At 40.3% G+C, this 24142-nt stretch overlaps 1 protein-coding gene across 5 annotated transcripts in view; it reads right to left on the bottom strand.

The window, feature by feature from the left end:
- plxnd1 (plexin D1) overlaps positions 1–24142 on the bottom strand; it is a 102964-nt gene that overhangs the window by 58652 nt on the left and 20170 nt on the right. For all 5 annotated transcript variants that reach the window (XM_015033410.1, XM_015033405.1, XM_015033408.1 and 2 more), the window contains exons 5-11: positions 18210–18339; positions 14100–14265; positions 13799–13907; positions 6734–6833; positions 5330–5428; positions 2735–2824; positions 1007–1115 (exon numbers count right to left, since the gene is read on the bottom strand). In XM_015033410.1, the coding sequence (XP_014888896.1) occupies positions 1007–1115; positions 2735–2824; positions 5330–5428; positions 6734–6833; positions 13799–13907; positions 14100–14265; positions 18210–18339 (803 nt within the window). The remainder of the gene's footprint in view (positions 1–1006; positions 1116–2734; positions 2825–5329; positions 5429–6733; positions 6834–13798; positions 13908–14099; positions 14266–18209; positions 18340–24142) is intronic.

Genomic DNA, 24142 nt, shown 5'->3' with positions numbered 1-24142 from the left:
TCCACCCCCCCACCACTCCCCGCCTGAAAAAGCATCTGTTTGCTGTGTTGGCCCTTGAATGGTCAGCTGAAGGTACACTGTTAGAAACATTTTCCTCCGCAGCTTACTTGAACCATATGGGCTGCATGCTCTAAATAAGCAGAATAAACATTTGGAGGGTGATATATTCATGGTTATAAAAATAAACCAGGAAAAAAAAAAAAAAAAAAAACCCGGAGAGGATGAGAACAAAGCCAGGGAAAACAGATGATTATGTTCGTGTTCCAAAGTGCCTCCCAGCGAGACGTCCCATTTGTATTACCGCATGCACATCTGCACGACTGTGTGCATATTAGGCCGCACGCATCTGTATGTATGTGATAAAGTGTGTGTCATTTTAAAATGTGATGACTTTGCACGCTGCGACGAGGTGCCTGTTAAGCAGAATGTCTGGCAGCGGGCCAGGGCTGTTGCTCGCATGGACTGCGAACGTCACATCTGGGACTGGGACAAGCAAACAACTGGCTTGGAGCGGCTCCGCGAGACAATATGCCAAGTTCAACAGCGCAAGCCACCCCTCATCATCTCGCTGTTGTCATGGAGCTCAAACTGTATTTGTGACAATAGGTTTGGACATTGCTTCTAAGAGGCAATGATAACACCTTCAATTGCAGCTCCCCCATGTTCTGTAATTATTATGTGTAATTAGGCGTTAGCAGAATATAACATTATGGTAAATTACTGGTTGTTGGAAAATTATGTGTTGGAATACACAAACTGCTATGATTACAAGTGAAAGGCAGTCTGACACGCTCTATTCCTGTAAGTATTTCTTTATTTTTCAGCAGGGTCAATCAAATCCACCCGACTCGTCAAGAATCCATTCTCTGAGCATCGGTGTCATGTTTTTTTGTGTGTGTGTTTTTTCCCTTTAAAGTACGGAAGAGGAGAAGGATCTCAGCATAGCATCGGGCTGTGTTTTTCATTCTTTTTGCATGTCTGTCTAATCACAGGTTTTACGTCTTACCTTTCATGGGCTGAGGGCTGTCAAGGAATATATCCTCCCTCTGACTGCTGAAGTATCCTGCTCTCCTGAGGCTGAGGTGGTAAATCTGACTCCTCTGATTGGTGAACAACTAAATGAGCAAAGAGGAAGGTAATATCAGCCAAACATTGGGTGCTTGGACTCTGTGTTATATCCATTGTGCTTCTTCTTACTGTTGCCCCACATACAGCGGGAGCCACATTTATTGGCACCACTAAATCCACCTAAAAGCCTTTTTAGATGGATCCATGTAAAAGCCCTTTTAGATGGATTTAGTGCACCGGGACTGGAGCATTGCAGTGCATAATGTCACACTGAATATTTTTAATAAATCAAATCTTTAATTTGGCTATAATTTATTCAATTGGGTGGGGTAAATCCATGTTAGAAAATAATGATTTCTTTAATGAAACAACTGATTTAAAGTTAACAGAATTTATGTAAATTAAGTTTTCACGTTATTTATACCTTTTCAGGCTGATCCGAGTTTCTACGCTGCAAAAGGTCTCTTATTCATCTTGGAATCACAAAACAATCTACTAATTTTACTGTTGCACCAAGAGTAAGGTCTTGGGGTCAAGTCTCAGTAAGAGCTATTAGATGCTATCTATGAGCCAATCAATATTTGAGAGTCATGCTGTAAAAACACAGTTTCTGTTGCAGTGTAACAAACATAAACATGGATTTTTAATATATACTGCAAGAATTGTGAGTTTTGATTAGAACAGACTAATATTCACTTTCAGCAACAGATATTTTAGGTATGATTAGTGTGAAACAGTGGATGAATATTTGAAAAAAAAAAAAAAACTCTTCATGTCCATTTTTTAGTACGGTAGAGTACTAATAATGCTGTGGGCCCATTTTTCTTCCAAAGGCTCTGGGAACCTTGTTAGAGTTCATAACATCATGAACTCTTTGACCAAGTCTCCATAATAACCATTAAATGCAATCTGTAGACCAACTGGTTATTTGAGAGGCATGCAAGGGAAAGATTTTCTGTCATATCATCTCAAAACCTGTGGAAATAGCTAAAGTCAACTGAGATCTGAACTGGAGTTTAGTAAAACAAAATATCTGGAAAAGCCACAAATACTAACTGTGAATTATGGTGGAGAATATGTGATGCTTATCCAAAGACCCTGAGATTCCTATAGGCAGTAGTGGGAACAGTAGTAATGAGCTAACAGTGGAGCTGACTTTTTGTTTAGCGCTTTATTGTTTTAGCACTGCCCTCTAATGAACGCCATGCTGGTTAGGGTTAGTGCAATTCATTTTTATTTAGCGTTGCCCACCACTACCTACTAGAATGCCTTACCAGTTAACGTTTTCAAAAACCAGAAGATTTTAAATAAAAATCTGATGCCCTGTGCTGGAAAATTGAACATGATCTTGTTCCTAACAATTCGTTAAAATTAGGGTTTTTTTAACTTGATAAGTGTGCACAAATTTCAGGTTGGATTTTTTTATCTTTATTTTTTAAAGATCTTTTAGTGTAATATGCTTCTGCAATTACTCATCGTTTCCAGGCTTGACAATAAATGTGGTCAGCGCTGTGATAATGGGTCTCTTGTTAACTCATAAACAAAGGAAAGTTATTATTAAAAACAGCTGACAAGCTTTAAACATAACAAGAGTGAGCTCAGTAAAGCAGTGGATGAAACAAATTGCCTCACTGGTTATTTCTGGAAGGTTATTGTCCGAACTTACCGTCACCCCACTGCACTTGACAGTTGAGTTGTCCAGCCATATGGCCTCATAGCGCCATCCTATTCCAAAGTCACACTCAAGCTTCTCCGTCTGTTGAGCAAGACACTTACTTTAAACAATATGGAGTATTTTTTAAAACAACGGCCAAGAAAAATGTGATACTATGTGGCTCTCCAGATTTGAAAAATAAAAAAATAAAAATTAAAGGATTAAACAAATGCACAGAATCTTAATTTCTGGCAACAATCATCAACCCTGAGAAGGCACCAGGAAAATGAAAATAAAATTAATCCCATATTAACTGAGCTTGCCAGAAAAAGACTTTCAGATTTCATATTCATAAACATCTGGACTCCCACACCTCGGCAGCTCATCTGGGAGTCAGAATAATGAGTGTGAATTTATTTCTCCACAAAATAAGTGCCCTGAGTTCTCCGGAGCGGGGATATCTGAGACCATGGAGAAGCAGAGACAGGTAAGAGCAGCAGACGATAAGTGCTTAAAGTGGAAGAAGTCATTTGTCTGTGAATCCGGCCGGCTTAAATGGGTCTACTTTGATCGGCCTCTCCAGGACGCTGCTATTTCACGGCGCTTTCTGACACCGGAGACGGCTAATATTTATGGCAGCTGCACGGTTCTCCGTTTTCTGTGCTACTGTGAAAATTTCTCTGAGAGTCAGTCAGAGATGGGATGTAAAAGATGAGAAACTCGTTCTGAATTTATTTTTTTCTCTGTGGTGAAAGCGTGGGAATTCAAAAGAAAGATCCCGGGAGGATCCGAGCACCGGATAAATTTGATTGGCAGCACATTTCCTGCTCTGCTGACTTGTCCGAGATGAAGACATTGATCAAACAATGTCAGTCTGTATAAACTTTCATAATGAAGAGTAGCACAAACAGCTATCCTGAAGAAGTCTGTGTGTGACTCAATGTCTGTCACCATAGCAACACGCCAGAAAGACAACGTGAGAGGCCAGCCGGGGTTAAGAGTGTGACCGGCCACGCCTGGCAACCAGTCAGCACTGGCATTTTGAGCAGATCTCGGAGTTGTGTCCTCATCCTCGTTGGTGCAGTGTCAGCTTCTGAAGCCCCTCGGTGCAGATTAACTGCATGAATGGGAGTTTTAACCAGTGATCTGAGAGGACTGCCTGAATGAAAATGAACAAGAGCAAAATTAAGCTCCTGCTCCGAGTGTTGCTGCCTCGGGCTGAATGCACACGCCGTACAGTGTGCTGACAAAGACACTACTCATCATGGTTGGATACCGGAGGGTGAGCATGCCCAAACAGCCGAGGAACTCTTCATCCCAAAACTCTTTTCATTCTCGAAAGTCAGATCATGGATTTCCCGCAAATAGTGTGACAATATCCTGTGCAATTCCAGTGAAAAGACAAATTTGTTGGAGGGAATGATGTCAAAAACAAAAAGTCCCGGTTGCTAAGTGTGCAAACACTGACACTTTATTAAGGGGATATCAGCATTCAGTCTCATGTGGTAGAATTCTGTCAGCATCTTAACTTGAAAATATTTGATCAGGCAATGTGGACACCTGATAATACTGATTATAATTTGCTCACATTTTCCTTGCTGTTTCTTTCTTCACAATGTGACTTTTAGCATTTTAGACAGTAAAAAAAAAATAATAATAATAAACAGCCACTGTGGGCATCAAGGGCAGGAACAGTCCATCCAATAGGCTAAATGTTATTGACAAATGTTGCTTGCATGACACATGAAATACAATATTCTTTTAAATATTGCATCCAAGAAGTCCTTTGTGATTGTGATATTGCACAAGTAGGTACATCTGCAGGTCGATATAATCTGGAAGATTCATTTGGATGAAAATGCATCTGTCTTTTAAAGTTGTGATTTATTTCAGACATATGGAGAATCCACAACATTGCTATCACATGTTAAACACAACCTGCACCTACCAGAAATTGCTGTAGCTGTAGTCAACATTGCTAGTTGCAGCTTCTCTATTCACAAATATTGGATAAAGCTTGTTATTATTTTTTTAGAATTATTTGTTACTGCCTTTACTGTGCCATGACATATATAAACTGCAGTGTTTCTTTTTTGTACCCTTCTCCTGACTGATATCTTTGTACGATGACATAATATTGGAAACTAATAGATGCAAAAGAGCCATGATAGAAAAATCCTTCAAGGAAAATGAACATTGATGAGCATGTGAACTCAAGAAACTAAATAAAAACAATTTAGTTTGGGATTGTGTACATTTTGTGCAACCACACCATTAGTTTTTAAAATACTTTTCCCTTTGATTGATTTGCTTTTTGAACGTTACAGGATACAATCAAATTTCATGCTGAAAAAGTCAATTTTTTATATTTTTTATGTCATAGCAAGCAGACCTTGTAATGGTTGAGAGTCAATGTATTCTCAACAAGTAGAACACCCAGACTGGTTTTAGTCATCCATTGACCCCAATCCCAGAGCGAAAACATTCATCTGTTTTAGCCCAGCTTGAAGCAAAGACACCATATGCTTCTTTTTTCTTCCAATCACATTCACCACATGCGGTTTCTGGAGACAGCCCAGCTCAGAGGCTGGAGGACATCTAACGTACCCCTTGGATGTTGCTCAGGTTCACAATGAAGTCTTGGGCCATTCCTGAAGGTGATGGAGGAACCTCAGAGGGAATCAGGCTGGGACAGGAAGCAGCGCTCTGCAGTGGGAGATGGGGGATTTCAGAGGGGGAAGGAAGTGACATACAAGAGTTAAAGAAAACAATGGCTTCCTTTGCCCCCTCTTCCATACATCCACCACCCAAAAATACCTGTCCTGTTTATCTGGACAAGCAGGAAATGAGAGGGTGAAGTCTCTCTTTGAGGGAAACAACAATGGCTTCAAATAGGGAGATGATGAAGGATTAGAAAAACAGAGCCACCGGACGCTGTGAAGCCCCGAGCAGAGCAGGAAACGGCAGCCTACTTCCCGATGACCTCATGACCCATATTATAAAAATCTTATTTCACGTTTAAACAGAAACTATAATTTAAATACATAAAGCAGCTTAAAAAAAGTACCAGTCTTTCATGCTAATCTAATGGAGATTTACTCCATTTACTTTACAGATGCAATCGTGCTTCTATTACTCCGACTGTGTAAAACTCACAAGATATAAAACTAATCATTAAACACTCATAGCAATAAAAGGCTTAAGGAAAACACCAGTAGACCTGTAGCTGACCAGAGGAGAGAGAGCCGTGTCCTCCCCCTCCCATGTGACCCGATAATAAAAGAGTGTGAGCGGAGAGGGAAAATCTGCGGGTCCACACAGGCCATGGGATTTGGCTCAGCAGTAAAACTCTAAAGTCGACACAAATAGTTTGATAGCCGACTTAATCTTGATGTTGTCAGGAAAGCGTCCAAAGAAGGCTGGTAATAGTTTCCAATGAGGCTGGGCTTGTTATGGATAACTTTCCCTTTTTTGCTCTCGTATCTTGTTACTCTGTTTGATATGCTTTTTTTTTTTTGATGTTGTTGTTTTAGAGCACTTCTTGCACTTACATGGCTTATATTACTAAATATATATCTATAAAATTTATGTGTATGGGCTCCTACTCAAAAACATATAAAAGCAGGTCCGTACAGACGTTAAGGCGCATCGAATATACTCTTTCACTCATTCGCAAATATCTGGCAGAGTGAAACGTTAGAACAGGTCATAGGAGCTTTAAAATACCACATTATCCTGTTATGAGTCTGTAAAAGCAGAACCTCTTGAGATTTTATAGCTGGTTTCAACTTTTCTGCACACTGTAGTTGAGACACTGACACTGTAACCTCACGATGATTCACCACATGGCTGCTCTTGCCTAACCAGTCTGGACTCACATTATTAAAAGAAAACTTTTCTTTTTTACTGCCGAGTCTGGATTGTGTCGGAGGTTTGGGCTTGTAGGATACTGATATCATGATCTCCTCCTAGGATCTGTCTGGTTGATAGATTGGAGGGAGAATTACTCACTTCAAGCAGATTTGGCTTCGATTCATCTTTGCTTGAGAGGCACTGGTGGTGCTCTTGGTCCCAGTAGCACTTCCACCTTGTGCTCAGGCAGCTCATGCACCTGAAAACAAAGATAGACACAGAACTATTCAAATCATATTACTATACCTTAAACTACACAGCCTGACCAGGAGGGTACCGTATTTTCCGGACTATAGAGCGCACCTCACTATAAGCCGCACCCACAAAGTTTTTTTTTTGTTTGTTTTTTTTAACAGGCTATATATACGCCGAACCATGGATTCGTTCACGCCGAGCTTACGCGCATCTGTACTGCCAGATCGATAGCCTTCAACTTAAAAGCGGCATCATATGAACTTCTTCATGTTGTTTCCATGATGAGGAGGTATGAGTTTGAAAACATTTCTCCGTCGTGACTGCTGCTAGCATGTGCTTGTTCTATATGAAAATTAGCACTTTCTTCTTTGATTTCTAATTTTGACTTCCAATGATTCACTTCCTGCTAAAGCGCCCCCTGGCAGTTGAAGAAAAATCCACAGAAAAGCCGCACCGGGCTTTGAGTCGCATTGTTCAAAGCATGGGAAGAAAAGCAGCGGCTTAAAGTCTGAAAAATACGGTAAATATTTTCCTCTGACCCACATGCATTCTGCAGCACAATCGTGAACTGGTTCAATGTGTCAAATTAGGTGGCGATACTCTATTTCAGGTTATTTACTGAACAGTGCTCCATCAGATTATTGTAATAATGTTTTACTTTACCCTGCTTCAAACTCTACCCCTATTTCATGGATGTTTATTTAGGGTTTAAGAGAAAAGGGAGTTACTTACAAAGACACAGTGCATTACTCATATACTCATTTCCAAAAATGAATAAAATTTCCTTTTACTTTTTAATTATGCATGGCTTTTTTTGTACATAATGCCAATATGATGTATTACAACATGCATTGTGTATTTTCTGACATACTGTGACAGAAATCAAAAACAGAGGGAAAACATTCCATCTGGTTTGTTTTCACCCCCATATCATGTCCCTGTGATCGTCCCCATGTAAAAGTTGAGCATGAAGCCCGCTCTGACTCATTTTGGAGTGTAAAACAAATGGGGAGGCTGAACTGATTACAGGCATCAAAGTGAAGCTTTAATAAAAGGAAGTAATGATTAGTCACAGTGGCAGACACGCTCATTCCACGGTCGCAGCTCAGCCGGCGGAGAGGTCAGGGTGGGCCAACTCGGCTGAGATCAGACTCTCTCGCTGCTAAATGATGATGCATGAGTACGCATGCCGTCTCATGTGTTTAAATTTCTGTGAAATCAGGTTCGGGTTTTACGGTGCTGACATGCAGCGGCTTTACCGAGAACATTTGCTAGATCACGCTCGCGGGCTCAGCTGATGTGTGCACAGTGAGCACGAAGGCTGGAAAAGCAGTTGAGATGATAAAAAAAAAAAAAGAAGGTTTTTTCATGTATTGGCATTTTTCATGACAAAGCGTTGTATTTTTTTTTTTTTTTAGGGAAATTTCTTGTTTTGAAGGATCGCTTCAAAAATCAGCCCTGAAGGAGTCACAGATTCGGCTTTAACTAAGGAACTCGCAAATAACTGCAAAGATGGATGGAGGAATTGACAGACAGGTGGACAGATGGATGGACAGATGATAAATGGATGGACGTACGGATGGATGGATGTTTTAGATAAAAGAATATTCAAATTCTGGAAATGTGAAATTGTTTCCATCCTCCAGGCCTGGAAAACATCTAAATCAACTCCTTTCTTTGTCATTCTGAGTTGTAACAAACAGATCGTTTGTAGACAAGGGCCAACAATGTGGCTTCCAGATAAACCACCTAAATATACCAGCACTCTGTAGACGTGTGTGTGTGTGGAGTCTGCATCTTTGAGTAGCCTCTGGGTAGAGACAGATGTCCCACACTAGGAAAGATGGTGCCTCCAGTGATAGCAACACTCTGAGGGGGTCTCTAGATTAGACGGCGGAGGGTGTAAGAGGATGTGTAACTGTCTGCGTGTGTGTGTTCTGATTAAAAGCAGACGGACTCCTCCAGGCTGTTATCAGCTGCACTTTTCCCTGACTCCCTTTTTGTCCTACTAAAACACCTAAAAACCTCACCACCCACCCACATTTACATGCAGACTGTTTGCATACACACCACACTCTCTCTGTGCTCGACTGAAAGCTGACAGCAAACACCCTGTGAAACTGCTCACCCCTGGTCGTAATGACCACTCGCGTACACACTCGTGCTAAATACACACACTCTCAGGGTCCCTCCGTGGACACAGCGGTTAAACACACATCCTCAATCACACCTCTGTCAGAGAGAAATACATCCAGAAGAAAGCCTCACTCTCAGGGAGGGGAGTGCAAGTTAACTAACAGACACAAGAGGAAAAAAGAAAGAGAACTGAGATGTGAAAAAAAAAAGTGAAATGAAAAGAAAGTAAAGGATGGAACATAAATAGAGTAAGTTTGGGGCAGAGAGAGAAGTGAATGTTTAGTGTTTGTCCTTCTAGGCTGCAGAGCGACGCTGGAATGCCGCGGTCTGCTTGTCATTAACACTTTACCCAGTGATCACTTTAACCGTGTTCAGGGAGAGTTGTATAAACAGCGCTCACTCTCTCAGACAAACACACGCATGCAAACTGGTTTGGCACCATTATATCATAAATGAACTTTACCGTGTACAAATACTATCTGTTTTCTTCGTTTTTAACACATTTCTCCTGATTCGTTACATTTGGAACAGGAACAGCTAGCGGGCTCGTTCAGCCAAATATATTGTATGAAACCTTTCATTATTATTTCACTTCTGTTAATTTTCTGGACTCAACAAAGGAGGAAAAAAAAATTCAACACAATGAAAAATATTGGACAACATTCAGTCAGCGAAGGCCAAAATATTCTGAATTTCTGGCAACAGACATGAGATCCAAACTTTCCAAATAAATAACCTGCGACCATGTTAGGAAATAGATAAATTAAAACTGCGACTGTGTTGATTTTCAAGTGCTTGCACGTTGTCTGTTGTTCTGAAAAAAACGGCTTGGAGTGAAATTTTCTCAGTCTTCTCACTATTTTCTTATAAAATCTACATTAGTCCTACAGATACAATACATTTGTGAATTTTTCACAATTACTTCTTTGTACTGGTGCAACTCAGTAAATGAATGAAATACTTAATTAATTTCAATAATTTAGTTAAAAACCAGATTTAGCTGAAGCAAGTTTCCAATTGTAATCCATAAGCAGCAGAGTTAATAATAGTGTAAACTCAAAAAACACACATATACCCTACCACTGCACAGTCATAAAAATACAATGCAAACAGTACCAAATTACAAACCTCTGTTTTATAATCACTAATGTCAAGCTTACAGTTCTTTTTTTTATTACTTTTTATTTCATTTTAAGCATATGTATGCATATTATATGGATTAATTACAGAGAGCTATTTGTTAAATAATCGATATTTGTGAGATAGTTTAGGTCTATAAAGTTTTATTATTGCAACTTATAGCGACTGTAAAACTCAACTTCATCACATAAGATGAATATAAAGATTATTTTATAATGTTATGTGATGATTATGTTATGTAAAAATGGCTAAAAAGATAAGAAGGGACGTTACAGAGAGAGAGAGAGAGAGATCACATAGAGCTCTGTCCATGACTATCAATAGAAAGTCAAGTGAAAGGAAAAACTGCAGCAGAAAAAGGTGCAAAGGCTTCATGAAGATGGGGGTTTTATTTCTAGAAGGACTTTGTATGTACTTGGATGACCTACTACAGGACGTTCAGGCAAAAGTACCACTGAGTAAGAACTGATTGTATTTACTCTGCAATACGAGAATATTTTGGTAGACAAATAATTTCTGAATAAAAAGCATTTCTCATTATTTGGATTTGGATTGCATGGGATGCACAGTGGTGCAGTTGGTAGCACTGTTGCATTGCAGCAAGAAAGTAATGGCTTTTAGTCCCGGCTGGGGTCTTTCATGGAGTTTATATGTGCATGCATGGATTCTCTCCAGGTACTGCAGCTTCCTTTCACCGTCCAAAATCACAACCATTAGGCTGACTGGTCTATATATTGTCTTTTCGTGTGAGTGATTGTTTGTACTGTGTTGCTATGAGATGCGCTGGCGACAGGTGCAAGATGCACCCTGCCTCTTGCCCAATGGCTGCTGGAGAAAAGCACCAGCCTCCCCTGTAAAGATCTAGACAATGGATGGATTCTGATTTTTATAAAAATCTGAATTTTAGGTTTTCATTAGATACAGTCCACAATAATCAAAACTCACAGAAATAAACACTGGAAACGTATCACTCTACTTGCAAAACAATATATAACACACAACTTTCACTGTTATTAGTTTAATCACTACAATGACTTTCTTTTCTGTGGCATTCTGACTTATTCAAACGAATCAAAGCAACATTTGTGTTTAAAGATCACAAGTAATGACATACGTGCATTCTGAAATTAATTTTGTTCATACCAGAGGAGCTTGTACTCAGCTAGCAAACAATCATGTTGTCGATTAACTTTATTACTGAAGCAAAATTAGCTTTATAAAAGCGCATAATTTCATTCGAAGTGTGCGGAATAAAAAGTCTAATGCCTTTGGTTCTAAAAGCATTAATGCCCGACGTTACTTAAATGAAACATAATAGCCTCAGTTAGCATAAAACAGAGGAGGATCTCTGCTTTAAAACCAAAGAAAATGCTTTCTTCAGAAGAGGAGGTTTTCCTTTCTCATCCTTCAAGACTTTGATTTATCTATTAGCAGAGTGATGGCGCTTCTCATAAAAGAAGAGCTCTTTTGTGTGGTTTCATTGGATCTAAGTGTATAACAAAACCCACTGTTGAAAAAAAATAAACAGCATGAAGTGAATGAGATCAGATAGAGCCCAGCAGTTCTGCACCTCTCTGCGTAATGCTCTTCCTGTGCGAACGGCACTTTGCTCATTATCACCTCCGACAAACCGCCGTCTAATTTCACACTCCTGGACCCCGCCACATATTGGGTGCAGTCTCACACACGTACACCTGCAGCCGCTGTGTTCACACCTCGAAACTACTTTCAAAAAGTGAACAAAGGGAGGGGGACACCAAAATGCTTTTTTTTGTCGGTGGGGCGGGGCATCTCTGTGAATCTGTCAAACACACTCAATGCACATGGATGAGGCTCTCGGGATCAGATAGAGAAGATCCTGCAACACAGTCCAGCATGCAGGAGGATGCCAGCTGGAATGCCTCCACATTTTGAGGAAAAACCCCGCCGCTATGACAAGGACATCCAAGTCAAAGTCTTTAACAAAAACAAACACGGGTGTGATCAACCAAACATACATATGTGAGTTCCTTTGGCTTAACATTTACAGAATATTAATCCCGCATTTGATCCGGCACTGAGGAAACCTTGAGCAAACCAAACACACACAATAAGCCCTGGGAGAGGACATGTTGGCTGTGTTTACCCAGCATGGCCTAAATAAAAAGCATTTGATGAGGAGACGAGGGACGTGGAAGAAGAAGAACAAACACAGAATTGAGGCTTTGCTTTGTCTTTATTGTCCAGCTGTGTGTGCAGATCTGAAACGGCACTGAGGGAAAGGCTCGATATTTCGGTTCAGGTTTTCTGTTTGGAGACTGCTACAAGAGCAGTTTGTTGGTGTTTAGTCTCCGTTAGGAGGGATTGTTTTGGGGGATTTAGTATAAGCCTTGTCGTTAAAACGTGGGAAAGTGGAGAGGATATAATCAGATTAAGTAATTCAATAAAAACTGCAGGCATAGAGAATAAATAGTCTATTGGAAATGAATGTTCTACCCAATAAATGGCACAAAGTATTTACTAATAAAGTGACAGTTAGATTTAAGAAGTTGTCTTGCGATGTGGTTTACATATTTATTCGGATTTCTGTCCTTTCAGAAAACACAGATCAGAGCCACAGCTTTGTGCAAAACTTTTAAATCAAGGAAGGACCTTCTTAAGGTAGTGCTGGGACTGTTCTTCAAACTTTCATAAGTTTTCAATTCTTATGTTTTGTTTTTTTTTTTTTACTCATTTTGGCAGATGCTAAAGTATAAAACAATTGTAGAAGAATTGTTACAAGAGACTTTAGGCTAAGGTAGAAATCCAGCTTCAACCAGAACAATGACCCTAAACACACAACCAGAGCTGAAATGAAATGATTTAGATTAAAAAACTTCCTTTTTTTTTTTATTTTTATTTTATTTTAATTAACCTTTATTTAACCAGGTGAGTTATTAAGAACAATTTTTTATTTACAATAATGACCTGGCAGGGAAGGATGGTCCAGTTAAAGTCCAGAGCGATGTCTCATCCTTAAATTCTCAAATATTACAAGTTTTCTGTTCTTTAGGAACTACCTTATCTTAAACTATTTTAGTATTTACTACTTTTCAAAGATTAAACTATATATCGGGAAAAAATTATGTATTTCTAACAAGATGCTGGTAACTAAGTGCCAAGAGATTCAATTAAAAGTTTTATATGAATATGTCAGGTGAATTAACAAGAAAAGCAAACCGAACTCATTCCTCTAAAAAAAAAAAAAACAAAACTAGGGGAAATAAGAGAAAAGCAGCCAGAGTTAAAAAAAAAAATACTTTAAAGCTGTCAGTGCGGTGACAGCAGAGAATCATCAATTTACATCTCAGACCCAAAATTCTTATTTGGATGAAATGCTAACTAGTAATTTAAGATGTTAAACTGAACATCAGGTAGTTGGAGCTTTTTTAAAAAGTGTCTCAAATGGAGAAGTGTGAAGCCCACCAGTGTCGTCGTTGACAGCATGCCATCGCTATGTGCTGTTCATGTGAAAACCTTAATTATACTTTTAATTAAAAACTAGAAGGGAGATCTTTTTATACTAGAATCTGAGGAAGAAAGTAGAAAGATGTCAAAAGAGAAGAAAAATTATCGACAGAAGAAAAAAAAAGGTGCATTAAGAAGAGCTGTGACACAGAATCATCAAATATTTGCCAAGAATCACAAACTCTCTGAGTGAAATGTTTGACTTACGACGTCTTTGGGTGTATTTGTCCGGTTCTCTCACAGTCGTAGATGATGAAGCTCCCAGAAACAACAGACGTGCCGTTCACCTTTATCGCCACCGAAACAGTGAGGTGATCTGCAGAAACAAAGGCCGCATGTGTCAAGCTCTGCAACATTTGGAGATGGTATCGCTCTCATGAAGCAAAATAGAAGGCACCAGACTCAGACCCTTTTCTGCATTATGAGAGATGAAAGCGGAAATTACATTTGTTCTATTCTAAAAAAAAAAAAAAAAAAAATGAATGTGCCTGACAAATGGATGGCTCACCTGTGCCAGGGGGTATTGGTTGGTAGTTTTCTGGTGGAAGGAGGGGGCAGGTCTGGATCTGGAGACCGTAGACCGTGGCAGCGGTGGAAACCCCGGGCTTGTACTCACACTCTACCTTCGAGCCAATCAGATCGGGAATGCTGCCGTTTATTAGGATGCCAACAGCCTGCAGCGAAAGAAAAAAAAACAAACAAACAAACAAAAAATAACAGATATAGGAGCAGAAACATAAATAGCTGCTCATGTTGATCAAAATTAATTAGATTTTTAATTTGCCGTGCCCGCAAATGTGTGTTCTGGTGGAGTTTATGCGCACACGCTCGACGAGAGAGGGCGGAGGATGTTGGCGCCACTTCGAGATTGCTCAGGAGATCAGGCAGAAAAAGAGAAAAACTACCATGTGATGGAGAAACAGATGGCAGAGTGCTAGAATCACATCTAAATCTGCAGAAAGTGATGAAGTATGACAGATGCATAATGAGAAACATAACACCTCGCTGACATGTCTGAATTTTAGTTAAATGAATTCAATGTGAGGGGGGAAAAAAAAGAGGTAGGCTGAGGATGAGGGTGTAAGTTTAGAGAGAGGATCTTGGACTGGAGGAAAACAAATCAGCGTCTCAGCAGGTAGGAGCTGAGGTGGTCAGCGGCTTGTGCTGACATGTCTCAAAAATCTGCCCCATTGTTTGCTGGAATCGTTCATTTCCCCCCGCTCGGGCCCTGACTTCCTGCCTCCTGCTTCCTGTTTGCGGAGACAACCTTGAGCTGGGCTTCCTGCCGTTGAATCAGCCGTTTGGTGAAGCAATTATGGCCCACTGAAGACCGACCACCCCCCCAACAAGCAAATATTCACAATTAATGAAGCAATTAATGACCTGTCGTCTCCGCCTTCCATCAAATTACGCTCCGTAATTAGAGGTCAAATATATTCCAAGTGGCAGAGATCAGTGATCTAATCACGGCATTGTTATCTCCCTGTAACACGATGCACTGATGAGAAGGGATTATTGAAAACAACAGTTTGCATGTCAGACCACTCAGGGAATCTTTGAACCCAGATATATTATCCTGCCAAGAATGATTAAATCAGACTGGCGCTGTTAAAGAAGCCCAGCAATGCCACCAAAGAACAAACACCCACTCGGATTAAGGAAATGGTAAAAATCTGCATTATTGAGGTGATTATTTATAACAAATGCATGACAATGATGGAAAGTCTAAAAACTTGCTCAGACCACAGAATTGCCAAGCAACAACCCAGGTCCCAAAAACAAGTCAAACCAAGACAAATTTATTTCTACTGCGCATTTCAGCAAGTTTTAGGTGCTTTACACCATAAACACATAACGCAGAACCAATTATGAAACGAGAAACAAATCATTAAATCATCAAATATATTATTCAAGTTTCCGTTCTTATTAATCAAATGCAACTCTAAACAGGTGGGGTTTTGGTGTAGGTTTAGTGTGTTTCAGGGTCAGTGTCTCTGGATCTTTGCGGTTTTCTGGAAATTTATTCCAAAATAGTGGGGCATAAAAACTGCGTGCTGCGTCTCCATGTTTGGTTCTGATTCTGGGGATGTAGAGTAGACCAGAAGAACCAGAAGACCTGAGTGGTCTAGAAGGTTGATACAATGACAACGGGGCTTTAATCTGCTTTGGTGCCATTTTATAAACTAACAAAAGTATGTTAAAGTTTATTCTTAGAGCCACAGGAAGCCAGTGGAAGCACTTTTAAAACTGCGCTGATGTTCCCTAGTTTTAGTGAGAACATGAGCAGCAGCGTTCTGGATCAGCTGCAGCTGAGTGACTTTTTAGGCAGACATGTGAAGACATTATTGTTTAGTAATCAATGCAACTAAAGATAAATGCATGGATGAGCTTCTCAAGATGACACTAGTTCTTTAATCCTAGAAATGATCTTCAACTAATAGAAGGCCAACTTTGCAATTGTTTGTATGCGTCTCTGAAGGTTCAGGTCTACAACTACACCCAGATTTTGAGCCTGATCACAAGTTTCTAGCTGTAGTAATTCTTTATGGTTCCTTTGTAGGTCCAAAGATAAAACACCAAATACGTCTAAGTTCAACGGAAGTTTGCACCAGTCTGGACAAAGATGTTTTGTGATAAGATGATATGATAAGACCTTGGTCATAATGACAAGAAGAATGTTTGGATGAGTCGAGATGCAGATTTGAAGAGTAAGAATGTTCTTACTCTTCACTGTCAGGCATGTTGGTGGCTGTGCCATCCTGAGGGTTTACATCGTACAAAGTGGGTGGAATAACATTCACTTCAGCCCTTTGACAATTTGTGTCCAAAGCGGACAAAGTGTCTGCCATATCAAACCCTATTGGAAATTTAAGGATGAGACTTAAAAGGATAGTGTTTGCTTAGAAACCAACTAAATTACATAAACCCTAGAAGAGTGGTCAAACACCCTGCCAGAACTATGCAAGAGGGTTGTTCGTGAATACAACAAACATGTGGTTGGGGTATAGTTTGCTTACCAACATTAGCCGGATTGCATGTATAATTTTGACCCTGAGGAATTTAGAGAAAAATTAACATTATAATCAATCTTTTGCATCCAAATCTTCTATATTAAATTATCGAACATGTTTGCTGTGAAACCGTGAAAAAAAATGCATCATTAAAACCCTCACATATACTACGACATTCTTGATGAGTTTAGAGTATATATTAATTTCTTCCTGTAACTCTATGTTCCCAACGGAGCACTTGGCTTTTAAACGGCAGGGTCTTTTTCAATTATCAGGCTCCTCTCCTGTGGAACCAGATGCCTGTGTTTGTTTATGAGGCAGACCCCCTGTTTACTTTTAAGATTAGGCATAAAACTGTCCTTTTTTGAGAGAGATGATAGTTTATCTTGATCTGTCTCTGTAGTTATGGTCTTCAGCTGCTTTTTCTACCCTTAGACAGACTTTATCCCAGTGGCTCTTTGCATGTCTTTGTCCCATTCAGTTTCAAGTCCCAGCTGAACGAGGCAGGTGGCTGTTTAGACTAAACCTGGTTCTGATAGAAGTTTCATCCACGTCAGGTAAAACCTCTGCTCTATTTGAAGAAAATTAACCCCGTGGCTGCCACCACCACGTTTTACAGTAGGTGTGACCTCCTTTAATGATGCACAGATCTTTTTTTTTTTTTTTTTTAACAACAAAGATGCCTGGTTTAATCAGACCACGGCATATTCTCATCCTGGGTTTGAGAATCAGTGTCCTTTAACTTTTAGATGTGTCCCTTGTCCTACACACTTGAATTAAATCGCTAACTGCCTCCGTGGCATGCAGTCAGGCTCTACAGACCTCTGCTAATGAGCTAATATTGGCGCCAGGTGGGCTGAAGCTGAGAGAGACATTTAAAAGTTATCGGACACCAGTCCTTGATGACTGCAGTTTGAGACCACTGGTTCAATGGTTTCATGAGAGGAAAAAGCTTTTGTCTAGAAACCCGACATCTCAGTCCAGATTTATTGGACGTATCAGGATAGCTGGACTTCATTTTGGGTCAGACTACTTACAATCCAAACCACCTTAAATTGTTAGATGTTGCAAAACAATGTTAGGGAAGTGCAAAATTTCAGTACTGCACGCAATCCTCATTTCAGGGTTGCATCTTTAATCACTCAGTGAGTGAAAGACCTGAGAGGGGAAAACAGATATTTTAATTCACATTTGGCTTGTTTGTTTAGCAGCTGTGTGCCACTTATTTCCGCACAAAGAGCTCCCATGTGATTCAGTGCGGCAAAGTGCATTTAAACTGAGGTGCTATCAGAGCGGTGACCATGAACAAAGGCAGTACTGCTGTAAATCAGAAAGCTAAACAAGCAGATGAATGTCAGCTTTACTAAAAAGGAGAAGGTGGCATTAAAAGGAGGCGGGGGGGGTTACAGCATCAAACAGCAGAGGTCCGATTGTATCAGCCGAGTTATAATAATAGGGCGGGCAACGACAGAGGTGGTGTCAGATTATAAATGTGTGTGGGAAAAATCTGCTTTAAATACAGTGACCCCATTACTGCCATTCCTTGCAGCTTATGACAAGGTGATGGCAATAGCAGGGGGGGGAGAGAGAGAGAGAGATAACAGTACCTCGATTTTTGCAGAGATGCTGATCTCTGGGGGGGTCAGGGTGATGGAGGGACACTGCTTGGGGCCTTCACCCAGCGTGATCCAGGAGCGAGGCAGCAACCCTCGGGCACACTCGTTCTGGATGGTGCATCTAGATAGAAAGTGGCAAAATATGATTCGCATGCATATTGCCTTATCACATCACATCTCACTACGAATTGCAAAGGTTTTCCCACTTACTGAGCTTCATCACATTTTGTCACAGTGCAAACACAAACCTCAATGTTATCGTAATAGGATTTCTTTCTGATACAGTCCAATACATTCTGCAGCACAGTCACAAAGTTTTAGGAAAACGATGTTTGGTGTGCTACAGTTTTGTGAACAGTTTTGCATTTGTATTCTTCAAAACTGACTCAGTATTTGTAGATCTGTGGTTTTCCTTTGGGGCCTCTAGCAGCTTTGCACATCTGGAGGCTGAAACTTGTATCTATTCTTCTTTGCGAGATAACTCATCCTCAGTTAGACTGACAGGATTTTCAAGTCCTGTCACAGACTCTCATTTGGACTTTGATCTAATTTTCACTGAACAACTGTAATGCGTTCTAACAAATCCTGAATACGATTTAATTGGATTATAGATCTGGTTGAATCATTCGGGTTGTTGTCTTGATGGAAATAAGTCCACAACCCCAAACTGAAGTCTTACAGTCTTTAGCATGTTGTCTCTGAGGAATTAACTTCATTTAACCTTCCCTCAACTACAACCAGCTGCTCCGCCTCCAAAGCATGATGCTGACACTAACAATTGTTACTGTTCAAATGTTGGGTTCAAGGCAACTTGCAGTATTAGTTTTCCATAACACACAATGTTTAGACTTTTGGCCAAAGAGTTACATTTTAGTCTATACCAACCACCATGCATGTTTTAGGACTTAAAAGAATGAGTGTTTAAAAGGGTTCTGCAACCCTTAGCATCATGCTGACAAGATAACACTGTGATTTGAATTGGTTGTGCTGGTACAGAGACACATCTAAAACATGCAGGACTGGGGGGGGGTCCCTGAGGACTGATCTCTATGAGGAATCCGAAGCTCGTGATAATCTTTTGCAATCTTCAACCTGACTTTAAACATCTTCACACCCTTCTCCCTGACCCGACTACAAAGTTCCTTGGTCTTCATGATGCTATTTGTCCACTAATGTTGTCATAGTGCCAGTTATTTTAGGTTTGTCTATCAGTTAAATAACTACACTCTCCGGTTTTAGCATCACAAAGTGTGAAAAAGTTTAAGGCGTTTGATTAATTCTGCAAAGCACTGAGACAACATGGCCACATAGGCTTTAAGCTCCACCTTGCTTAGAAAACTCTCTCAGTCCCATTTGACGCTATGATCACATATAATAACCGCTTGTCATCGCTGCATCTTGTAATTGAGAGCTGTGCATGTGTGAACACAGAGCTTTAAGGTCAACATTTCATCCTTTGCGAGGAAAGCACGAACTTTTCAGTTTCCATTTCATTCCAGAACTTGTCAAAGTCTCACCGTTGGGTTTCACGGTCTGCTTCCCGCAGATTTATGAGGTGCTCTGGTCTCCTAATGTCACATTCAGACCTCGGCTGTCAGTTTGCCTGGCTCGGCACAGGAGACCACTTGACTCTAGGTCACACGCATTGCTATGGTAACCCATCCGGCAGGCGCCAAGATCAGGAACCAGTCGCAGATATCAGAATAACAAAAACTACCAGACTGGGACTTAATCTGCATGAAGCAACAGTGCATCCATGAATCTGCATGTTTGTTTCAAGGACACATTTAAAGCTGCTTGGCTGTAAAATAATGAATTCCTGGTACAGGAAAGATTGTGAAAGGCCATTCGACAAGCAACATGGGCTCACACTTTGACTTGTGTTTCACTAATGAACTTCAATGCTGGCACAGAGTTCAGTTCATCTGTAGCTCTGACTGAAAGGACAAAGTGACCTTTCAGTCAGAGCTACAGAAGAATCAAAAGAGGGGCCCATTTAGTGTCCTCCTCACATGTCCCATTATGAGCTTGGCACATCCCACTTTCCTTTCACACTTTTGTGGTTGTTTTAAAGTAAAGTGTGTGGCCATGTGCCTGCAAGTGTGAGGATTTGTGTTTGAGGAAAGTAGACATCCAAAATCTCAGTCCCACTGGCACTTAGGGACCTGGAGGGTCTGTGAGGTCAGCTACTGAGCTAAAAATAAAAATGATGGCTCTGGAAGCAATGTGAAAAAAAGAAAAGAAACCCAGACACAAACAAACTCAAACTCTGAATGCATTCTCAACGGTCCCAACTGAAGGGGATTTTGTTCACCCTCACAATGCACACAGGACGATAATTACCACTTGTTTTGGAATTTAGCAAAGCTGCAAAGACGATGACTAAATTTAAGAGGGCAGACGTCAGTGAGAGGACAAAAAATATTTTGATAACTCCGAAACTGATTGGCACAGTCTTGGACTTTAGCAATAAATCAGCCACATTATCTTACAACAACTTAATTGAAATCATGTTTATGTGAGCTGTGCCAAAGCTTAGCCTTCATGCTTATTAAAGGCTTAGCTGCACAAAGGTAGGAATACAAGCAATTGCAATATTATTTTAGTATATTATAATGATTATATTGGTTGAAATTACTTTTAAGTTGTTTAATTTACCCACATCATGATGTTTTAAATACCTACCATGACTTAACCCCCCGCATAGGCATCAAGGGCCATCTAACTGTCTAAAGCGATTACTGATGCATCATATGGGAATGCATGGCAATACAAACATTATCCTTAACCAAATATTACATCCGAGCTGTTCTTTAAAATCAGGATATTGTGCAAACTGATGTTAAATTAGACACTGCATATAATGCAGTTTTATGAAAAGCATTGTATTTTCTCTTATCTTGAGCGACATGCCTGCTTATAGGATAGATTACTATAAAGTCAGCAGTGAATGCAGCAGCCCACTCTCACCATGGTCAGGATGCTGTGATGACACCAAGGCAGTCTTCCTTGACCAAACAGTCAAAAATGCATATATTTTATTAATGAAAAACAACTGATGAGTAGGGAAGAGAAAAAAGGATTTTTGGCCTTCACTGCTCATCCTTTGAATTTCTATCCCCCCCACCCATCTTTATATTCAATAAAAATTTCAACTCCGAAAAGGATTTTTCTCAACCCATCCCGAGATTAACTGGATCCCTATCTTGTCTAAAAAAAAAAAAAAGTCTTACTCTTACAAGATATATTTCTTCCATATGTCAGTATGTAACTCAAAGTATTTAGGTCGCTGGATATGATGAAGGCGACTTGATGTAGTTCCAACCAAGCACCAGAAAGGGAATGAAAGTGTTTTGATTCTGGAATATTTGTTAGCACCACATGGGCTGAAAATGCTGGTCTTCAGTGAGATTTTCATGCAGAATCATCTCTTTGGTTTGCAGAGAATGGACAAAAAAAACAAAAAAAAAAGGCCAAACTATCCAGTGAGAGGCAGTTGCAGCAAAAATTATGGCTCTGTGATGTCAGAGGTCATGGTCAGACTGGTTCAACACGATAGAAAGGCAACCGCAGCTCAAATGACCACTCCTAAAAACCAAGCTATGCTGAATACCATCACTGACCTTGCAAAACTGAGACATTTTGAAATTTGGTGTAAGAAACTAAAGAGCAGAGATCCAAATGTATTATCATTAAGAAGAAAATGTATCATTAGATGCTGTTTACGAGATCATCCTCTATGAAAAAACTTTTACCACCTGTGTCTTTAATATCCCCTTTCTGAAAAATGCCCGCACGCACTAGCCTGCTAGTTGATCAAGATATGTGAACTCTTGCTGACTGGTCCCCTGCAGGAATCCCACAAATGTGCTACATTATGATATACTGTAGCTAAGTACGGGAGGGGGGAAAAGCTGTGAAAGTATGGTTATTTTCCTCCTTCCAATCTAAAGAGTCGGGCTTTAAATCGCAGCGCCTTCCAGGGGTTGGGTACATTCAGTTCAAATCAAACAGAGAGGCAGACTACCATGCTTGCCCCTACTTACACCTACTGCTAATTTACAATCAGCAATAAAACTGAATGTGACTGTTTTTGGAAGTGGAAAGAAGCCATAAAAAACCCACAAAGGCTCAGGCAGAACATGCAAACTCCACTCAGAAAGTCCCTAGGCCAACCGTCAGTTTTCTCACTGTGACAGCGCTAACCACTGTGACAGCGTTCCTTGCTTTCAGCCCGGAAGAATATATTTAGTTCACGCAGTAATGTCTAGATTTTATCTTTTAAATGCTGAATGCGTCCTAATTGGACGAAACTGAAGCAAGCATCCAGGAAATTTTATTTTACATCTCAAAAGGAAAGGAGCATCAACAAACGGCAAGAAAAAAAAGAAAAGAATCTTGAATTCATTCGTAAAATCTTGCTAATTCAAACAGCAATTTGCTCTAACGCTGCACTGTGGAGGAATTAAGTCAAATTATTTCACTTTCCTCTTAAGTACAAATACAGACAGCGATGAATTTACACAAACTCCGCGCCACTTTAAAAGATGTTCAAAACAACTCCTCGAAACAACAACAGTCATCTTACCCTTTAAATCTAACCAGCTTCCCTGCCTCTGCAGTAGTAGCCTCCCCACAGCACGGTACTACCACCACCATGTTTCACAGCAGGGTTGGCGTGGTACATGTAGGTTACAGTTACACGAGCCGGCTGCCTGGAAACTGCCGTTATTTTCGGTTGTTGATTGGCGAAAAGCTCCACATTTAGATGGCACCACCAGGACACCTTGAGTCAGTTGCAGTTGTCATTCCAGGCCACTATATGGCACTGTGATTCTAACATGTCATCAAACGCGCACATGCTTTTGACCCTTAGCTTCCACCTCATTTACAAAAGACTAATCCATCTTCATGTAACGTGTAATATTCCTTATCAGAAGTTGTGTTAAATTGGACAGATTAAGTAGCACAACACTGCTCAATGCTACCTGGGATTCTTTCCCAGGTAGCATTAGGATCATTATTGTTATCTGCCTGTGCATGCATAGATTGAACCCTACAGCTGTGTTTTCTGTGCATGTGCGCTTTCATGCTTGAGGAGTTCTTCAGACCTCCGCGGAGGTGTCGCACAGAAAAGTGTCACTCTAAGATCTGGTTTCGAAAAGTGTCGGTGTGAGAGACTGCGATCATCGGCGACAGGTTAACGAGGCAAACCTGTTGCGGCTTTACTGAAGAGTGGTGTAAACGGGGCAGCAGTTACTTTTTTTTTACCACCGGTAGGATTCCCTCAGCATGATGCCAACACCACTATGCTTCACGGTGCAAGAAGGTCAAGAAGTTCATTGTTCGATTCATCTGACTAGACAAATTGCTTCCACCATCTTCTTGTTTCTTGTAATTTGCACGCCACAAACTTCAAATCTTACAGCATTATTTAAACAATAGCTTTCTCCAAGCCACACTTCCATAAAGGCCGGATTTGTGAAGTGCACTACTAATAGCTGTCCTACTGTTAGGAGAGGAAAACAACAAACTCACTCATAGTATTTTGTTTTTTTTTTCTTTCCTAAAATGTATTCACACCTTGCCTGCTAATTCAAACAGCAATTTTCTCAAACACTGCACTGTGAAGAAATTAATTCAAAGCACTTCACTTTCTTTTGAAACACTAATACGCACAGCGATGAAAATACAGTTCTGACATGCAAACACTCGTCCTCTCCCTCTCCACGCTCTGCCAGACTTTAAAAGCTTTTTCAAAAAAGCTCCTTTAAAATAAACAGAGTCAACATTTTCAGCTAAAATATGACCTGTGAAAACTCATCACCCCCCAGAGTGTCTGAAGAGGTGGGAAGCCGGTGAAGCTGTTAAACAGCAGCACAACATATGAGCTTCTGAAGTGCTCACGCCAACACAAACGAACG

This window comes from Poecilia latipinna, unplaced genomic scaffold (genome assembly GCF_001443285.1).
Source record: "Poecilia latipinna isolate Pla-1442-1.1 unplaced genomic scaffold, P_latipinna-1.0 Scaffold268, whole genome shotgun sequence".
In the NCBI taxonomy this organism is placed as follows: Eukaryota; Metazoa; Chordata; class Actinopteri; order Cyprinodontiformes; family Poeciliidae; genus Poecilia; species Poecilia latipinna.
Note: the sequence above shows the minus strand (reverse complement) of the source record. Positions and strands in the feature narration are given on the sequence as shown.